At 39.8% G+C, this 17,822-nt stretch overlaps 1 protein-coding gene across 8 annotated transcripts in view; it reads left to right on the top strand.

Moving 5' to 3' along the window:
• The window catches only part of ARHGEF7 (Rho guanine nucleotide exchange factor 7), a gene marked incomplete at its 3' end in the record, with an annotated part of 96,725 nt that overhangs the window by 8,499 nt on the left and 70,404 nt on the right, over positions 1 to 17,822 (top strand). For 6 of the 8 annotated variants that reach the window (XR_014026418.1, XM_081327490.1, XM_081327486.1 and 3 more), the window contains one exon: positions 8,838 to 8,924. Coding sequence is in view for 4 of the 8 variants with exons in the window: in XM_081327486.1 (XP_081183612.1) it covers positions 8,838 to 8,924 (87 nt within the window). Of the gene's footprint in view, positions 1 to 8,644; positions 8,748 to 8,837; positions 8,925 to 17,822 lie in introns of those variants that run through there. The other 2 variants (XM_081327489.1, XM_081327488.1) reach the window with 2 other exon arrangements.

Here is a 17,822-nt window from a genome sequence, read left to right as displayed (position 1 = left end):
GCCTAAAGGATGATTAAGGTGAAATCATACATAATATATATTAATCTAATAGATTAAAATGGTGTACTGGAAAAAGCACTAAGTTAGAACCTGAGGGACTGTGAGTTCTACTCACATCTTAGGGATGAGGCCATTTGGGTGACTTTGGGCCAGTCAGTCAAGAAAGAAAGCAAAGACAAACCACTTACAAAAAATCTTGCCAAGATAGCCTTCAGGCAGTCACCAGGAATCAAAAATGGCATGAAGATACTAACTAACTAACCAACTAAATAACTAACTAATTTTTTATAGAAAAACTAACTTAAATAAGAATTTATTTCTGAATAGGTAGGAATAAAGTAATACTGTGTTTTCCGCCATTTCCTCTTGCTGATTTTCTTTGGGTATTTACAGATTGTATATTTATATAGAAAACAGAAAGCTATAGCCCGTTTTAAATAATCTTTCTATTGAATGGATTTTTTTTCCTGGCAAGGCTCCCATTTTTTTAGAAGCTTGATGCTGTGCCAAAATGTAACAAGCAGAATATTTTTACTAATTTTGCGTTTGCCTGTCAGTATTGCATTTGCTTTGGCACACACCAGGAAAAAAACATAGCAACCTTACTGGAAGAAAACATGCTTGCTCTTATTTACATGATTACACATTCCAGGAAGACAGGCTGGCTCTGTTCATACAAGGCAACAATGCATACTGATTCAGTGAAAGTGACAGTACCTGCACCATGATATTGTCAGACAAATGATGCAAATAATTTCTGTCAAGTGCATGATAAAGTCACAATATATGTGGCATCATTTCCCCCTTGCCCTTATGCAGATGCCCATGAATCATGTAAATGATGTTATAGTAAATTAATTCAAATGTATGGATTTACACTGAATCACAGACTAACCAAAGAGGCTGGATCTGCAGATCATGGTAGGCTAAAATATAGTTGGCTGATTTGGTGTCAATTAATCATGGCTAAGTGTACTTTCTAAATACACGTCACTCAGCCACAGACTAGCTGGCCATATTTCAGCTTAGCATGGCATATGGAATATCCCAGTTCTTTCTAAAAAAGGCAGAGTTTGTATTAACACTCTTTGTTTTAGAAATTGTAATGGTTAGATTCACATATGCTGAATGGAGTCCATGAATGGAGAGAACCATGTTTGGAGCCTGTGGGATCCTTCATTTGTAGAGAAACCAACTTGTCTGGTTCCTACAGTTTTTTAAATAGAAACTGAATGGCAAATTGCAGAATTTTTATGTTATTTTGTAAAGTTGGCAGGTTTGGCACACCACCATTCCCCCAATAGAAATTTTAAACAATCTCCCTAAAATTTCTAGCTGTATCGCCCAGCTGGCTTCATGCCTAAGATGAATCTAGAACTCACAGTCTCTGGGTTTCTAGCGTGATACTTTAGCATCAGTCGAAATTGGCTTTCATGGCATATTAGTTTGTTTTCAAATCCTAGTGTTCACAGAGATCCAAGAGCCAACAAGCTCTTCCTCCACAATAGTTGAGTGCTGGGAACTCAATTAATTGGGGATCATTGATGAGACAGAAATTAGGTTGTATTGTATGAATCTCTGATGTATTTTGTTTACATTTGCTTGCATTTGGAACATGGATTGTCAACATGGAATGATAGTATACTTAGCAATCAGAATCACAACAGAGAAAAATGGCATTATGGTGAAGAAGCAAATGAATAAAATTGATAACAAAGCAGCAACCATACTAGGAAATTGGTCTCATGCCACTGACCTGTAAATCACACCACTGTGGTGAAAGTGGCTACCAAAATACTGCAACTCCATTGACATAAAGAAGCCCCCATGCCAGATCCTCTGTGACAGTTGATCAAAGACATCATAGGGTTGATTGTACCCATATGGTCTTTTTTCTGACAATAGTGAAGATGTGCAGCCTCCTATGGAGATTTATGTATTCTGGCAGGAATACTCTGAATGGGGCAGCTGTGTTTGGTCTGTTCAGGGAATAACAGTACACACACTTATTGTCGTTTACAATGTTAATTCTATGAAAGCTGGTGAGACAAACATTTCCTAAATGTACATCAAATTAAATTGTATACCAGCTGTCCTGGTGGTTCAGGGAATAGCAAAATGATAATTGCTTCTTAAGGGCTGCAGTTCTACTCTAGCTTTTGGGGAAATTTCACCTGTTAGCTGACCTCTACAATATATCATTTTAGAGCTACCATCCAGATTTCCTTATTGTGCCAAGGCATAATGTGGCTTTGGCTTAGCACAGTGTATAATTATCAACTGCAATATGTCAGCCGTGATTTATGACAGTCTTATCTATGAACTATTGTGGCTTTTATTTTGGTGAAAAAGTATGGCTTAGGTAGGCAACCAAAAGGTCATGGGCATTTGCCCAATTTCTGTTTTGTGACTTCCACGGCCTCAAGATTACACTCCTGAAATTTGCTGGCAACTGGATGTATTACTTTCTACCTCCCATTTTTATTAGGAAATGAACTAGGTATACAAACCCCCTGTGCATTATAAAAGAGGTGAAAATAGAAAAACTGCAACCAGGGCATCTTTTCTCAGTTCAACTGCTTTTGTTGTCTCTGGTGTGCTGGGATTGTAATTAACCATGAAACCCTCAGTTTCATCACTGGCCTCCTTCCTGCCATCTTACATTTCCTTTGGCTGCTTCTGCTTTGTATAATTGTAGAGTTTCGCAGCATGATGCTGATGTGATGGTCTAATATCAACATTAAATAAAGAATAAATGAAATTATCCCAACCTAGTAAATTGCACTCCATTTCATGAGAACTTGGGCAAGAACACTTGGAATTACATAAGATGTAAGGTGATAAGATGGCTGCAAGATTCAGCCAATGCCATTGAGCTATTTATTTTGAGGGTTGGCAAGCAGTGAAATTGTGTGATCACCCAATGCCTGAAATAGTTGTTGACTCCTGCTTCTCTTTACTGTAATTGCTTGGTTTTTTTAACCAAGTTTTTAAAAAAACCTTTGGAAAACAAGCAGGCAAGCACTAGGAAGTGATAGCGCGGTGCCAGAATCCAAACAAAATGAATGCAACTGTTCTATCATCTTTTCTTGAATTATCTGACATCAGAAAACTGAGTAAGTCTGTAGTATCAGGCTTCTTTCTCTGTTGAATGAACTCAACAAATTCCTAATAGCTATATGCTGAGAATTCTGGAGGTTGGGCAAATAAAGAAATATTTAGGTCTATCCAGGAATTTTCTCCTATTACCCAATTATAAATCTCCAAGTTCTGACTTACATTTCTGTTCCAGTGTTCCATTATTTTAAATGTATAATGTCTCAAAAGAAACCTATTTTGCCTTGAAATTTTCCTCATTGGTTTTCTGAATTAATACCACATTTAAAAGTATATACCGGTATATATTATTTTATATAAACTGTATAGTCAACTGTAGATCTGGAATTGCAAGATGGGAAACACATCTTGGATATAAAAATAAGAGGTTGGAAGTAGATATATTTCATATATTACACTTAGCGATAATGTAGTTTAATTTGGTTTGTACTCACAAGTTGTATCTTAGTATGAACCTGAGAAGATTTTTTTCAGGTCAAAAACATACTTTGGCTTTTAGGACATGGTTGTCCGAAAGCGAGTAGACTGTGGCAAAAAGTAAACTTACATGTAAATTACGAATTTTAAATGTGGTTAACATAGGGCTACTCAAATAGGTTGAAAAAATCTAAATGAGCATTAGAACAGGGCTTTTCAACCTTTTCACCCATTGTACCACTTCTAGGATATTGCAACATCTGAGTACCACCAGTCGCCTAACAAGGTGTCAAAAACTTGATGACCAAAAAAAAAGGAAAAAAGTGATGAAGTACAGGTAGTTCTCAACTTACAACAGTTCGTTTAGTGACTGTTCGAAGTTACAATGGCACTGAAAAAAGTGCCCCCTAAGCCACAGCTCAGCAAGACACCTGCCTGCCCACCCGGCGGCGCTCTTCCTTCTGTCCGAAGTTTTCATTGTTATGAGCATTTCTGTTGAGGATTGGTAGCGGGGGTGGGGTGGGGGGTGTTTGGTTTTTATTCCCCCCATTTGCTGGGTGGTTGCAGCAGGTTTTGGTCACTTCACATGACCCTGGGACACTGTGACAGTCATAAATATGAATCAGTTGCCAAGCATCTGAATGTAAATCACAAGACCCTGGAGATGCTGCAACATTCCAGCTGATCGGCGCTTCTTCTGGGCTCAGCAGAAGCGCCAGGATCAGCACCAAGCTCCAGCTGAAGCCTGGCACTGATCCTGGCGCTTCTGCTGAGCCCTGATACCCCCGACGAAGCACTGTTCCTGGTGCTTCCGCTGAGCCCTGACAGCCCTGCAGCTCCAGCCATCTCTCGCTCAGGCTTGTGTGGTGCTGCCACCGGTTCATTTCATTCCCCTTCCCCTCTACCACTTATCTAGGATGGTCGTGTACCACCTGCCAGGTGCCAATGTACCACAGGTGGTACCCGTACCACTGGTTGAAAAGCCCTGCGTTAGAAGATAGAAGAGATGCAGAAAAGGTATATTTTACTTCCATCTATCGCAGTAGTTTTCCTTTTTGTAGCCCAACGATTTTTCTTTATGCATGTACTGTAATTTTTTTCCCTATCCTGTTAAACATAAGAATTTGATGACTTTTTGCAAAGATTTCCTGGCTGTATCGAAACATTTTGGAGTGTTATGCTTTTCTGTCACAAGAGATTTGTGAGAACTGAAAATCTGACCATAGAAACATCTATTGGTGTAATATGTTTTCCCCTTGCTAGAGTTATTTGCTGTTGAAAAAGAAAGATCCAGATGGTTTGAATAGATTAGAACTGTGCACGATTCAAAAGTTATTTGGTAAAAACTTTGGAACTTCTGTGAGTGTAGCATCTCTCTGCTACTCATTAAAGAAGCCATGTCTTGTGGGGGGAGGAATTCTATGGAAACTTGGAAATAGGTGTGGCAGCTCTTAAGGGCTTATTAGTATACTTCTAAAACAGCTGCATCTTTGGGAGGACTTGTATAAAAGATTTGTGCAGTATACATGTGAGTTGTGACATACTTTGTTCAAATCATTTTTGAAGTGCAGACAGAGATGGGTGTTTGACATAAAGTGATCTTAAACTACATCTAATGTTTTCCTATGGTCTCTTTCTCTGGAGACTGTAGAAAATTAGGCCTCCCTGAATTTTGCTACTTCAATAGTGCACCCCATCAAAAACTTGGCATGGCTCCATGCAAATATAAAGTGGATGAGGTTGTGACATAGTGGTGTCATGCTAGTTTCATGAAACTTTAACCCTTTCTATAGACCTTGTTGCATTGTTGCTTTTGAAAAAAAGCAGTTTATAGGGAGTAACTAAAGAAGACAGGTACTAGGGTAGAAAAATGCAATTGCAAATCAACTAAAAATGGCAACTAATTCTGATGTCATATTTTGTGAAAGTTGTGATTCAGATATTCAACAGAATCTGTCTAAACTAGGTATGTCCAATATATGGCCCACGGGCCACATGTGACCCTGAACAGCTAGTAATTCGACCCCACAAGATAATATATATAAAAAGGAAGTTTTTTATTATTATTATTTTTATTCCCATTTATATCACGCCCTTCTCCGAAGACTCAGGGCGGCTTACAATCTAAAGCACAAATCAATGTGCTTAGCAATAGCCTTCATTCTATGTATATGCCTGCTTATTAGGGCTTCCCCCCCCCAAGCGGCATTATTACAAAGTCAGCTTATTGCCCCCAACATTCCGGGTCCTCATTTTACCTACCTCGGAAGGATGGAAGGCTGAGTCAACCTTGAGCCTGGTGGGATGCGAACCTGCACTAATTGCAGGCAGCTGGTGTTACTTAAGGAGGCATTAGCCCACTGCTCCACCAAGGATTTATATACGTTACCTATATTATATATTTTATATGCAGCCTAAAACTGTTCCTCTTCATTCAGTGTGACCTAGGTAAGCCAAAAGATTGAACAAACATGGTCTAACCCATTTCACCATTTGATGGGAGCCATGGCAAATGCATGTGTGTGGAAAGAGACAGAGACATTAACATTAACATTGGAAGAGAATGATTTAAATAACTGAAATGTATTTACTCATTTACTCAAAAGATAGGGAACCATAATTTAAGATCTATCCTTCCCACAAAAATGTTTAGATAAAAAACAATTATTTGCTTCTGTAATATGGGGGAAAGGTAGGCTTATTTTCTGATAAATGTTGTTCCTGTTGATAGCTGGTTTGTTCACAAATGCATATTTTGAGGACCGTGCTTGTTAATACCACAAAATTATTTTCAGTCCTTTTAAGTCACTGATATATACAAAAACACTCTGAGGGGTACTTGATGCTCTCTGAAATTGGTTGTTTTCTTGCAGACATTTCATTACCCAAACTAGGTAACATCAGCAGGGCTAGCAAGAAAACCAAGCTCAGAGAGCACCAAGAACCCCTCATTTCAACCCTGAGCCACAAATGTTTTCCTTTATTAAAAACCACTCTGCAATAAGTTACTCATCTTTTAGCTTGGCAGGCTATGTTGTGATAAGTGATTGCATTTTATAACAAATAAGGTAGACATGCAAAGTGAAATGATTCTCTATGCAGCTTCTTTTGCAATAAAGTATTTCTGTTTAATATGGGTACCAAAGAACAATAATTGATTGCCAGCATTAATTATGAATGAATGCAAATATGAGGCCACCTGTTACTATTGAATGATGGCTATTAATTTCTACCCTTTTGTGTCTATACTTTAAATAATGAGAAGAATTTACTCTGTAAAAGGAAAAAGTTCCAAATTTGTTCTTTTATTTTGAGGTTTCTTATGCAATCTCTTATTGACACTTTCATGGAATTTATTCATCAATTCATTTTTAAAGCTGTTTTAAAAAGTTGATTAGGTATAAACATACAGGGAACACGTGACACATTTTTTAACTTCTAAAATATTTTTTTTATAAGTTCAAGTGAAGTTATTCATTAGAGTCAATTATCAATTGCTATAAGTACTGAGAAAATTGGAGTTTTAGAATCAGGAATGAAAAATCAAAATTGAATTATAATTCAGAGATAGATGAGCACTTAAAAACTCTCTAGATGTAAGGAATTCATTACCATGGTCTTAGCTATAAGGCTTTATTTATGGTACAGAGATAACTAAGATCTTCCCTGTATCGACCATGGCTGACAACATTTGGAAATCCCTAGTTAGTACATTGTGCCTGGGGTGTGGTGCATAAAAATGTCAATAAAATGTGCTTCTTTTTTCTGTGTAGACCTATGGGGAAGTTTCTACATCTTGAGCTTTTTTCCTGCCTCTGCTATCTTAAGGTTATCAGCCTTGACTGATGACAGAGGTACATAGCAAAAGATGGTTAACAGTCTTAACCACCCATTCAAAAGTATGATTAGTTGCTGTAGGATTAGATGCACCTTCATAGATCCAAAGCTGTTTGACACATTTCTGATAAGAATTAGATAGTGATGTTTTTTCAGTACTGGCATAATAGAATAAAAATGAGCAATGCCCATCATTGGCTACAGGGTCCCCAATCTCTGGGCTATAGACTTGCACCAGGCTTTGTCATCCCCGAAATCAGCCGCGCAAAGGAGTGAAGCACCATCCGCGCACGCACAGGATGCAGGCAGCGCACAAAACCACGCCTCCTCTTGTCCGCGGACAAACCTCTCTCCACGGAATTGGTCCCTGGCACCCAAAAGGTTGGGAGCTGCTGGGCTACAATATTCTCTGCTTTTCTATTAAAGGTGCACAATGCAAATGCTTCATCAGATATGACCATCATTCTGTTTGGGGTTGAGGAATCTGTTCTGCTGTTCTCCTAAACAACAGAGTTCAGATTATTGCACAAAGTCTTTTTACTGGTTGCTCTAGTCTTGTCAATCAACTCGAGAACATTTGTGCTTTTTTCATGTACTGTAGTTTAGGAAATTGGGTAGGACAGGTTATTCTCTGTTAACTAAGGTGTTTTGATTCTTTACTCCTAGTTTGTTTCACTATTATGTTTTATAACGTAGTTCATGATTTAATGATTGCCAACTCTCTCATTAAATTATGGTGGCACGACATTTGTCAATTCCTGCCCTGCCTTTATTGCTTTTATTTCCAATTTTTGCCAGTCACTTAATTTTGCTATAAGTTAATAGTTGGTTCTTTTGGATGCCTTTGACATAAGGTAAATTTTACCTTTAACCTTAGTTCCATTTGGCATGGCTTAAAAGCCATGGGGATAAGATGAAGGCAATGTCGTGAGGATGTTAAAAAATGCAGAAGCCTTTGAGGAAAGGGGAGCAGCTCGGGAGAACCACTTCAATTTGCAATCGTTATTAGTTTTTTTCCCCCAGCAGCGGCGGCTGAAAAAAGAGATGTGCGAGCAAATTTGATCTTTTTTCCGGGGAGGGGGGGCGGAACTCGTAGGCGCGCTCTTTTTTTCTTTTTTCTTTGGACCCAGTGGTCCTCAGGATGGGAAGCATTTATTGGCTAGGGACAGGGAGGGAGGCAGCAGGGAAAATGACCCGGGGTGGGTGGACAGAGACTTCCCTCGTCCTCTTCACACGCCATTTCCTGCTTTCGTGTTTACTTCCCGGTTCACCTCTCCCGTCACGGGCACAGCAAATCAAACGCTGCTTTCAAGTAAAGTACAAGACGGGAGAAGCAGGGGAGTGAATGGGACTACAGGGAAGAGTTGTCCAGGAAGGTAAGTCCGGGGTGGCCTCTCTCGAGCGCTTTCCCGCAGTTGGAGCCCAACCCGATCTGACTTCAGCTGCTTCGCCTTCTCCTCTTGCAGGTTTATCCGGAGCCGCGCACCGAGAGCGAGTGCCTGAGCAATATCCGCGAGTTTCTTCGGGCATGCGGCGCCACCCTTCGCCTGGAGGTGAGGAAATGGGATGGGAGGCGACGGCAGGTCTACCTGTGGGGCGTCGGGGGAGGGGGAACGGGGTGGCGGAGGACCACCGCCGCGGTAAGATCTCTGCAAAAGAATGAATCGGCTTGAGCGGGAGCTGGGACGGAGTGGCTGCGAGCAAGAATCCTCCCTGTCTCTGTTTTACACAGGCGAGTCTGTCAATAGCCCAGTATTAATATGCTATCTGCATACCTATAAGCTGTTTGTTCGCATGTATCATTCCTATAATTCCTCTACGTTGAAAACCCTAATTTATGCCACCCTCCTGTTGCATTGTTTGAACAGTGTTTTTGCAATCAGGCTTAAATGTGTTTCCTACTAAGAACTCGGGGGAAGGACAACCTAGGAAAGATATGATAGATCAGCAGTTTCTGGAGACTCTGTGTTGTATTGGAATGCTTGTCTTGGGGGTGAGAATAATTACCTCACAATGCCCAGGCTCCTCCTGACTGGTACTAGCCTCACAGCAGAAGGTTATCCTAGTGTGATTTCTGCTAGAAAACTAGTAAGGTACTTAGTTTGGAGAAAAAAGTTAATCTCCACCTTGTGTATTCAGTAGCTTTTTTTTATGTGTCTCTTCAGAAACTAGCCCACCACAGTGAAGCCTAATAAATTGTGAATATCTAGCCTGTGCAATTTGATTATGGTGTGGAATGTTATGAGCTTGAGTTAATTCAATAAAGTTAATAAGGTTAAGCCTGTTGTGTAAATATAACCAGTTTTGCCCTTGTGAGCAATTTAGTTATAGCTCTTTTCATGTTAGGGAATTGAGAGTCAGTTTGGTATAGTTTAAGTGCTGTTAGGAATCAGAAGATTATGAGTTCTAGACCTCGCTTAGGCATGAAAGCTGGCTTGGTGACTTTGGGTTAGTCATGGTCTAGCACCTTAAACCCATTTCACAGAGTTGCTATGGGGAAAATAGGAGGAAGGAATATTATGTGTGTTCACTATCTTGAGTTGACCCAATTAAGAAAGGTGGGATATATGGGCATTTAGGGCATCCTACATATTTATGGGTGTGTCTGGCTTTCCTTTCAAAGGTTCTGCTACTAAACATGTTTTAATGCTGGAGGCAAAGTCCATCATGACAGAAGTGCCCACTCATTGATAAAGTGTTATTACTATCATGTCCAAAATTCCTTTAGTAAGCTTTTCACTAGTTGCAGAATTTTTTGATTTGTAATTTCATATGTACATTTGCTATTTCATATGATATACAAAGTTGCTCTTCATCTTAGAAACTGTCTTGGAAATCCCACTCCTGCAAATCTAGTGTGCTATTCCCTTTTAGTAAAATATGCAAATAATTCCTCCCCTTGCCACCTATGAAGGAGCCGAAGGAAAAAGAAATTAACTAAATTTAGTTATCCACAACATTCACTACTATGATTCTGTGATCCCTATTTCCCCATTGCTTTCTACATAGCTGTACTCTGCTTTATATGTTAGCCTTTTGTTCTTTAAACTTGCCACTTCTCTCTTTTGGAGGATCTTGTCATCTCCTCCTAGCCATTACTTTTTGGCATTTTCTGTCTTCTAAACTCCTTTTTCCCTTCCTTTATAGATATATTTTGCAATTTGTTCCTCATCCATTTTCTGTGCTCTAACCATATTATCAGTTCTTCATTTTTTATCTTTAGTAAACGTTCTAGTGTGAAGATGTGTATCTTGTTGTTGTTGTTAGCTGCGAAGTCGTGTCCGACCCATCGCGACCCTATGGACAACATTCCTCCAGGCCTTCCTGTCCTCTACCATCTTCTGGAGTCCATTTAAGCTCACGCCTACTGCTTCAGTGACTCCATCCAGCCACCTCATTCTCTGTCGTCCCCTTCTTCTATTGCCCTCGATCTTTCCCAGCATTAGGCTCTTCTCCAGTGAGTCCTTCCTTCTCATTAGGTGGCCAAAGTACTTGAGTTTTAGCTTCAGGATCTGGCCTTCTAAAGAGCAGTCAGGATTGATCTCCTCTAGGACTGACCGGTTTGATCGCCTTGCGGTCCAAGGGACTCGCAGGAGTCTTCTCCAGCACCACAGTTCAAAGGCCTCAATTCTTTGGCGCTCAGCCTTTCTTATGGTCCAACTTTCACTGCCATACATTGCAACTGGGAAGACCATAGCCTTGACTATACGCACTTTTGTTGACAGGGTGATATCTCTGCTTTTTAGTGTGCTGTCTAGATTTGCCATGGCTTTCCTCCCCAGGAGCAAGCGTCTTTTAATTTCTTGGCTACAGTCCCCATCTGCAGTTATCTTGGAGCCCAGGAAAATAAAATCTGTCACTACCTCCATTTCTTCCCCATCTATTTGCCAGGAATTGAGAGGGCCAGATGCCATGATCATGGTTTTCTTAATGTTAAGTTTCAACCCAAGTTTTGCACTCTCCTTCTTCACCTGCAACAAGAGGCTCTTTAGTTCTTCTTCACTTTCTGCCATTAGAGTGGTATCATCTGCGTATCTTAGGTTGTTGATATTTCTTCCGGCAATCTTAATTCCAACTTTTGATTCATCTAGCCCTGCCTTTCTCATGATGTGCTCTGCATATAAGTTAAATAGGCAGGGCGACAGTATACAGCCTTGCCGGACTCCTTTCCCAATTTTGAACCAATCAGTGGTTCCGTGTCCAGTTCTCACTGTTGCTTCTTGACCCGCATATAGGTTTCTCAAGAGACAAATAAGATGGTCTGGTACTCCCATCTCTTTAAGAACTTGCCACAGTTTGTTATGATCCACACAATTAAAGGCTTTAGCATAGTCAATGAAGCAGAAGTAGATGTTTTTCTGGAACTCCCTAGCTTTCTCCATGATCCAGCGTATGTTGGCAATTTGATCTCTAGTTCCTCTGCCTCTTCGAAATCCTGCCTGCACTTCTGGTAGTTCTCGATCCACATACTGCTGAAGTCTAGCTTGTAGGATTTTAAGCATGACTTTACTAGCATGAGAAATGAGTGCAATGGTGCGATAGTTTGAACATTCTTTGGCACTGCCTTTCTTTGGAATTGGAATGTAAACTGATCTTTTCCAATCCTGTGGCCATTGTTGAGTTTTCCAAATTTGCTGGCAAATTGAGTGTAGCACTTTTACTGCATTGTCTTTTAAGATTTTGAATTGCTCAGCTGGAATACTGTCACTTCCACTAGCTTTGTTGTTGCTCAGCTTTTCTAAGGCCCACTTCACTTCACATTCTAGGATGTCTGGCTCGAGGTCAGTGACCACCTCATTGTGATTATCAGGGACGTTAAGCTCATTCTTGTATAGTTCTTCTGTGTAATTTTGCCACCTCTTCTTAATCTCTTCTGCCTCTGTTAGGTCCCTGCCATTTTGGTCCTTTATCATGCCCATTTTTGCATTAAACGTTCCCTTCATTTCTCCAATTTTCTTGAAAAGATCTCTGGTCCTCCCTATTCTATTATTTTCTTCTATTTCTTTGCACTGTTCATTTAAGAAGGCATTCTTATCTCTTCTAGCTATTCTCTGGAATTCTGCATTCAATTGGGTGTATCTTTCTTTTTCTCCCTTGCCTTTCGCTTCCCTCCTTTCCTCAGCTATTTGCAAAGCTTCCTCAGACAGCCATTTTGCTTTCTTGCATTTCTTTTTCTTTGGGATGGTTTTGGTTGCTACCTGTTGTACAATGTTGCAAACCTCTGTCCATAGTTCTTCAGGCACTCTGTCTATCAGATCTAATTCCTTAAATCTATTTGTCACCTCTACTGTATATTCAACAGGGATATGATTTAATTCATACCTGAGTGGCCTAGTGCTTTTCCCTACTTTCTTCAGTTTAAGCCTAAACTTGGCAAGGAGAAGCTCATGGTCTGAGCCACAGTCAGCTCCTGGTCTTGTTTTTACTGACTGTATAGAGCTTCTCCATCTTTGGCTGCAGAGCATATAGTCAATCTGATTTCTGTGTTGACCGTCTGGTGATGTCCATGTGTAGAGCCGTCTCTTGGGTTGTTGGAAAAGAGTGTTTGCTATGACCATCGTATTCTCTTGACAGAATTCTATCAGCCTGTGCCCTGCTTCATTTTGCACTCCAAGGCCAAACTTGCCTGTTATTCCAGTTATCTTTTGGCTTCCTACTTTAGCATTCCAATCCCCCATGATGATAAGAACATCATTTTTTGGTGTTAGTTCTATAAGGTGCTGTAGTGCTTCATAGAACTGGTCAATTTCATCCTCTTCAGCACTGGTGGTTGGGGCATAGACCTGGACTACTGTGATATTGAATGGTTTGCCTTGGATTCGAACTGAGATCATTCTGTCATTTTGAGGATTGTATCCCAGTATTGCTTTTCCTACTCTTTTATTGACTATGAAGGCTACTCCATTTCTTCTGAAGGATTCTTGGCCACAGTAGTATACCTGATGGTCATCTGAATTAAATTCACCCATTCCTGTCCATTTTAGTTCGCTGATACCTAAGATGTCAATTTTCAGTCTTGTCATCTCTTGTTTGACCACGTCCAGTTTTCCTTGATTCATGGATCTTACATTCCAGGTTCCTATGGAGAAAAAATCTTTACAGCATCGGACTTTCCTTTCACCACCAGACATATCCACAGCTGAGCATCCTTTCGGCTTTGGCCCAGTCGCTTCATTCTTTCTGGCGCTACTAGTACTAGCCCTCTGCTCTTCCCCAGTAGCATATTGGACGCCTTCCGACCTGGGGCTCATCTTCCAGCGTCATATCGTTTTGCCTTTTGGTACTGTCCATAGGGTTTTCATGGCAAAGATACTGGAGTGGTTTGCCATTTCCTTCTCCAGTGGATCACGTTTTGTCAGAACTCTCTGCTATGACCTGTCCGTCTTGGGTGGCCCTGCACGGCATAGCTCATAGCTTCATTGAATTACGCAAGCCCCTTCGCCACGACAAGGCAGTAATCCATGAAGGGGGATGTGTATCTAAAGATACACTAATCTACACAGTTGTACAAATACATTTAATTTTTTCATCATTTGTGCATAACTTGAACATGTTCACTGTATTGTCACTTTCAAATTTGATTTTTAGTTTCATACTTCTTGCTTTATTATACTGTGTCTAATGTGTGCTATAAATCCTAAGAGTTCTTTGCTAGCAGCTGTATACAAAGTTTCTGTATAGCACCATATTTATTACACAAAAATCCATAAAATGCATCAAGGAAATCTCATACATCATTGTTCCATTCAGTACTCTGGATCGTAAATGTTTATTATATTTACTAAGTATTCCATTCATTTTCTCTCATACATTTGTTTGGTTTTATTTTAGCACAGTGTGTGAGCTCAACTATTGAGAGTTATTACCAGAACTACTGTATATCTTAGCATTTTGGACCAAAACAGGCAGTTGTTTATTTAGTAGCCAGTGGTTTAAGAAATTGCCTTAAAATTATATATCCCTATTTCAGGGATCATACTATATCTGAGGTGCAGTGTGCCTGTTGATGTTTTCTTTAGTGCCACAAGGCTATATTTTGTGTCTGACTATTTACATCAAAAAAAGTATAAACAAACAAATTGAAGCTGATATTAAGAAAGCAAAGCATCACTTTTTAGCATCATATTTATTTCCAAAGCTGACCCTGAGAATTCTTAGAAAATAAGAATGGGTGGTTGCTTTTTTTTACAAGTAAACTGACCTGTCCAGTTAAAGTACAAAGATTTTATTTATTTGTGCCAGAAGCATCACAATTAAAATAAGGCTTACTGTACAACATAAAATATAAAATACAGAATTAAAATATGTACAAGTTAAGCAGATCTTATCCAGAAACTAGCAATATTAATTCTATTAATATTGTATTCTGTCTCTGCCATGAGATCCACCAAGGACAGGTATACATAATGTGTTGTCTGCATGTCACCAATCACAAAGGGCAGAAGCTACCAGTTAGCCCCATTTGTTCAGAATATCTCTGGATGTTGTTTTACCCATGTGCAGTCTATTCAATGATTTCCCTACTTCCCAGTTTTTGCCAGACCCAGGTACCAGCTACTCCATTGTTTCCATCCTTAGGTCCTCTTTGCTTTTAAATTCTTCAAAGTCTTCCCCATTGACCTAAGGAAGCTTTTCCTAGATTTAATGTCTGATGATCTGGTTTTAGGACATAGAGAGGGTGTTGTTTAAATCAGGGGTCCCCAACCCCATGTTCGTGGACCAGTACTGGGCTGTGGCATGCCAGCAACTGATCTGCACAAACAAGCAAAGCCCCATCTGCGGAATGCAGGCAGCACACAAAACCATGCACCCTACGGTCCACGGAAAAACCTCTCTCCACAGAACTGCTCACTGGTGCCCAAAAGGTTGGGGACCTCTGGTCTAAATATTGATAATTTAAGCCTCTCTCTCTATGTTGCTGCTTCTCTGTGACAGCAGGCAGGGCAATGCCAGTTAGATGATAGATCTTATCTGTAGGGGTAGGTTTAAGGTATCCAGTAATAATACTGTTAGCTTTATTCAGAGCAACATCAACTTTCTCAGCATGTGCTGATTTATATCAGAATGGGCAGGCGTATTTGCCTGCCAAGTGGGGACAAAGCTAAAGCTGTTGTCTTAAAGACCCTTAATTTGGTACCCCAGGTAGTGCTCATTAATATCCTGAGGATGTGATTTTATCCACTGACCTTCTGATTAGTGCTGTTACAGTGCTGTTTACAGTTAGGGCCCTATCTAGAGTGAGCCCTAAATGTTTACTCCAGTAGTGTCCCTTTCCATATAATATGCAACTTCCTAGCAGCCTGCTTATTGCGAAGATGGAATGCATATACCCGAGTTTTTGCTGGATTTGGCCTTAATTGGTTATCCCAGTAGAATTGATCCAGCTCTACCAGAGCTTCAGTTAAACAGTGTTCAACCTCATCAAATGTTATTCTCTGTGCAGCCATTGCTTGATGATCACCTTACATATAGTTGTTAGTACCTTCAGCCGATCATTGGTATAGATATTAAAAAGGGTTGGAGCCAATACACCACCCTGTAATAAGCTGTTCCTTTGGTTCTTCCATCTACTTTGCCTTCCCTGGAACTCCACAATAAACAAGTGGTTCTGAAGCAGATACCTAATTATATTTGTAAGTTTCAGATTTTTAGCTATATCATAAACTTTCTGCTTCAGTCTTCAAAGCATCCAAAGCACAGTACAAAGATAAAGTGGGATGCTCGGTAGCATTCTGGTAAATTGGTATTTTGTGTGTGGTTGTACTGACAGTCTTTTTGTGATTGGGAAGGACCCCAATAATAATTCTGAAAGAGTGTTCAAAAGATGAACTCTATTCTGAATATGATCATTTGTTCAAAAAGGTTTTGGTACACATGGCCTCTGTTTTTATGCAAGCATTTTGTTTTCATTTTCAGAATTAGTGTGGTCTAAAAGTGAGCCACAATAATTGGAATTTGGAATGTGGAAAGTTGATAATAAAAGTATTAGTTCCTCACTTGACTTAAATAAGCCAGTAGGAATAGATTTATAAATGTACCAGCGGGCAATTCTGGAATCATTTATTCAAAGCATGCCAGTGCTTTGCTTGGAAGAGCTCCCAGTGTGGCTTGCAAATCAAGAAAAAGTCTGTTCTGCCTTCCAAGTTTACACTCTAAAAAGAAATGACATGAAAAGAATGAGAATAGAGTAGAGAAAGGAGGGAGGGAGGGAGAGAGAGAGATATCAAATGATTATGATTGGTGCTGTGCAGTGACCCATAGTGTACCCTATGTCCATTTGATTGTGGACATCTTGGTTGGTGAATAGGTTCATCCAAGGTAGAGTACCAAAGTGAATCTGTCTTTTTAAAGGATTCTCATATCTTGATTGTAATATCAATTTCTTGGGATATTCAGGTAGGGAGATTAAATTTAGATGAGTTCTAGGAGATTATTAAAAAAACAAAATCTATTATTGTCACTGGATTGTATTACATAACGTGCAGTTAGAGGGCTAACTAAATTTCCAAATGTCTTTTGGACACTTGATGTAAATACCTGTTCAATGTTTGTTATATCTGTGCAATATATTTCTATGCATAATCAGAACTGAATTGCAGTAGTAAGATTACGAATAAAGTAGTGCTGAAATATTTGAGTGGAGGAATTTCTATCTAGATTTTTTGCCCTGGCATCACATATTAAAGAAGTTGTGATTCCCAGTTTTTTTCCACCAGAGAAAGTTCTTCTCAGCGTCAGATCATTCTAACCTAGAAACCAAGACAAGTGCTATGTCTCTAGCAAATGATACAGTTGGCAAAACCACCTTAGGTAATAGAAGGTATTCCAGGCCACTTTGCATTACAATAAATAAACTCAGTGCATACTTGCAGCTATGGTCTTATTTAGTATAGATGATTAGACCAGGTCAGTTGGAATGATAAACATTTTCTTCTTGTGATATTCACATTTGTCCTGTTCCTGCCATCTGTTATAATAAAATCAGATAGAAATAAAGAATACTTATCAAGATTCTGTACCCTAAATTTCTGGATAGTTTCAAGTAACAGTCTTTTATGTAAATCAAGGAGATGAAATCACAAAGACTTCAGTTCTCTCTCACTATTATAAATGAATAAACAGTGGAATTTTTTTAAATATACAGTAGATTAAACAATTGGAGGCAAGACATATTGCAACACACTCCACCCACAGCACCTTAATATAGAGTAGGGGTGTCAAACTCAATTTCATTGAGGGCCGCATCAGGGTTGAGGTTGACATTGGGGCAGAATGGGCGTGGCTAGCTCATCGTCACTCGTGTTGGGTGCCTGTGGTGGCCTGGGCGGGGCCACCAAGGAAAGTGAGACCAGGGTGACCACTATACCCTTGTCCACCAGAGGAGCCTTGCTGTTCCTCTCTGGCCACGTAGAGGACGACAACTGATGCAGGCTGCCCAAGGGCCTTTCCCA

Source organism: Vipera berus (assembly GCF_964194415.1).
Source record: "Vipera berus genome assembly, chromosome: 4".
Classification (NCBI taxonomy): Eukaryota; Metazoa; Chordata; class Lepidosauria; order Squamata; family Viperidae; genus Vipera; species Vipera berus.
Note: the sequence above shows the minus strand (reverse complement) of the source record. Positions and strands in the feature narration are given on the sequence as shown.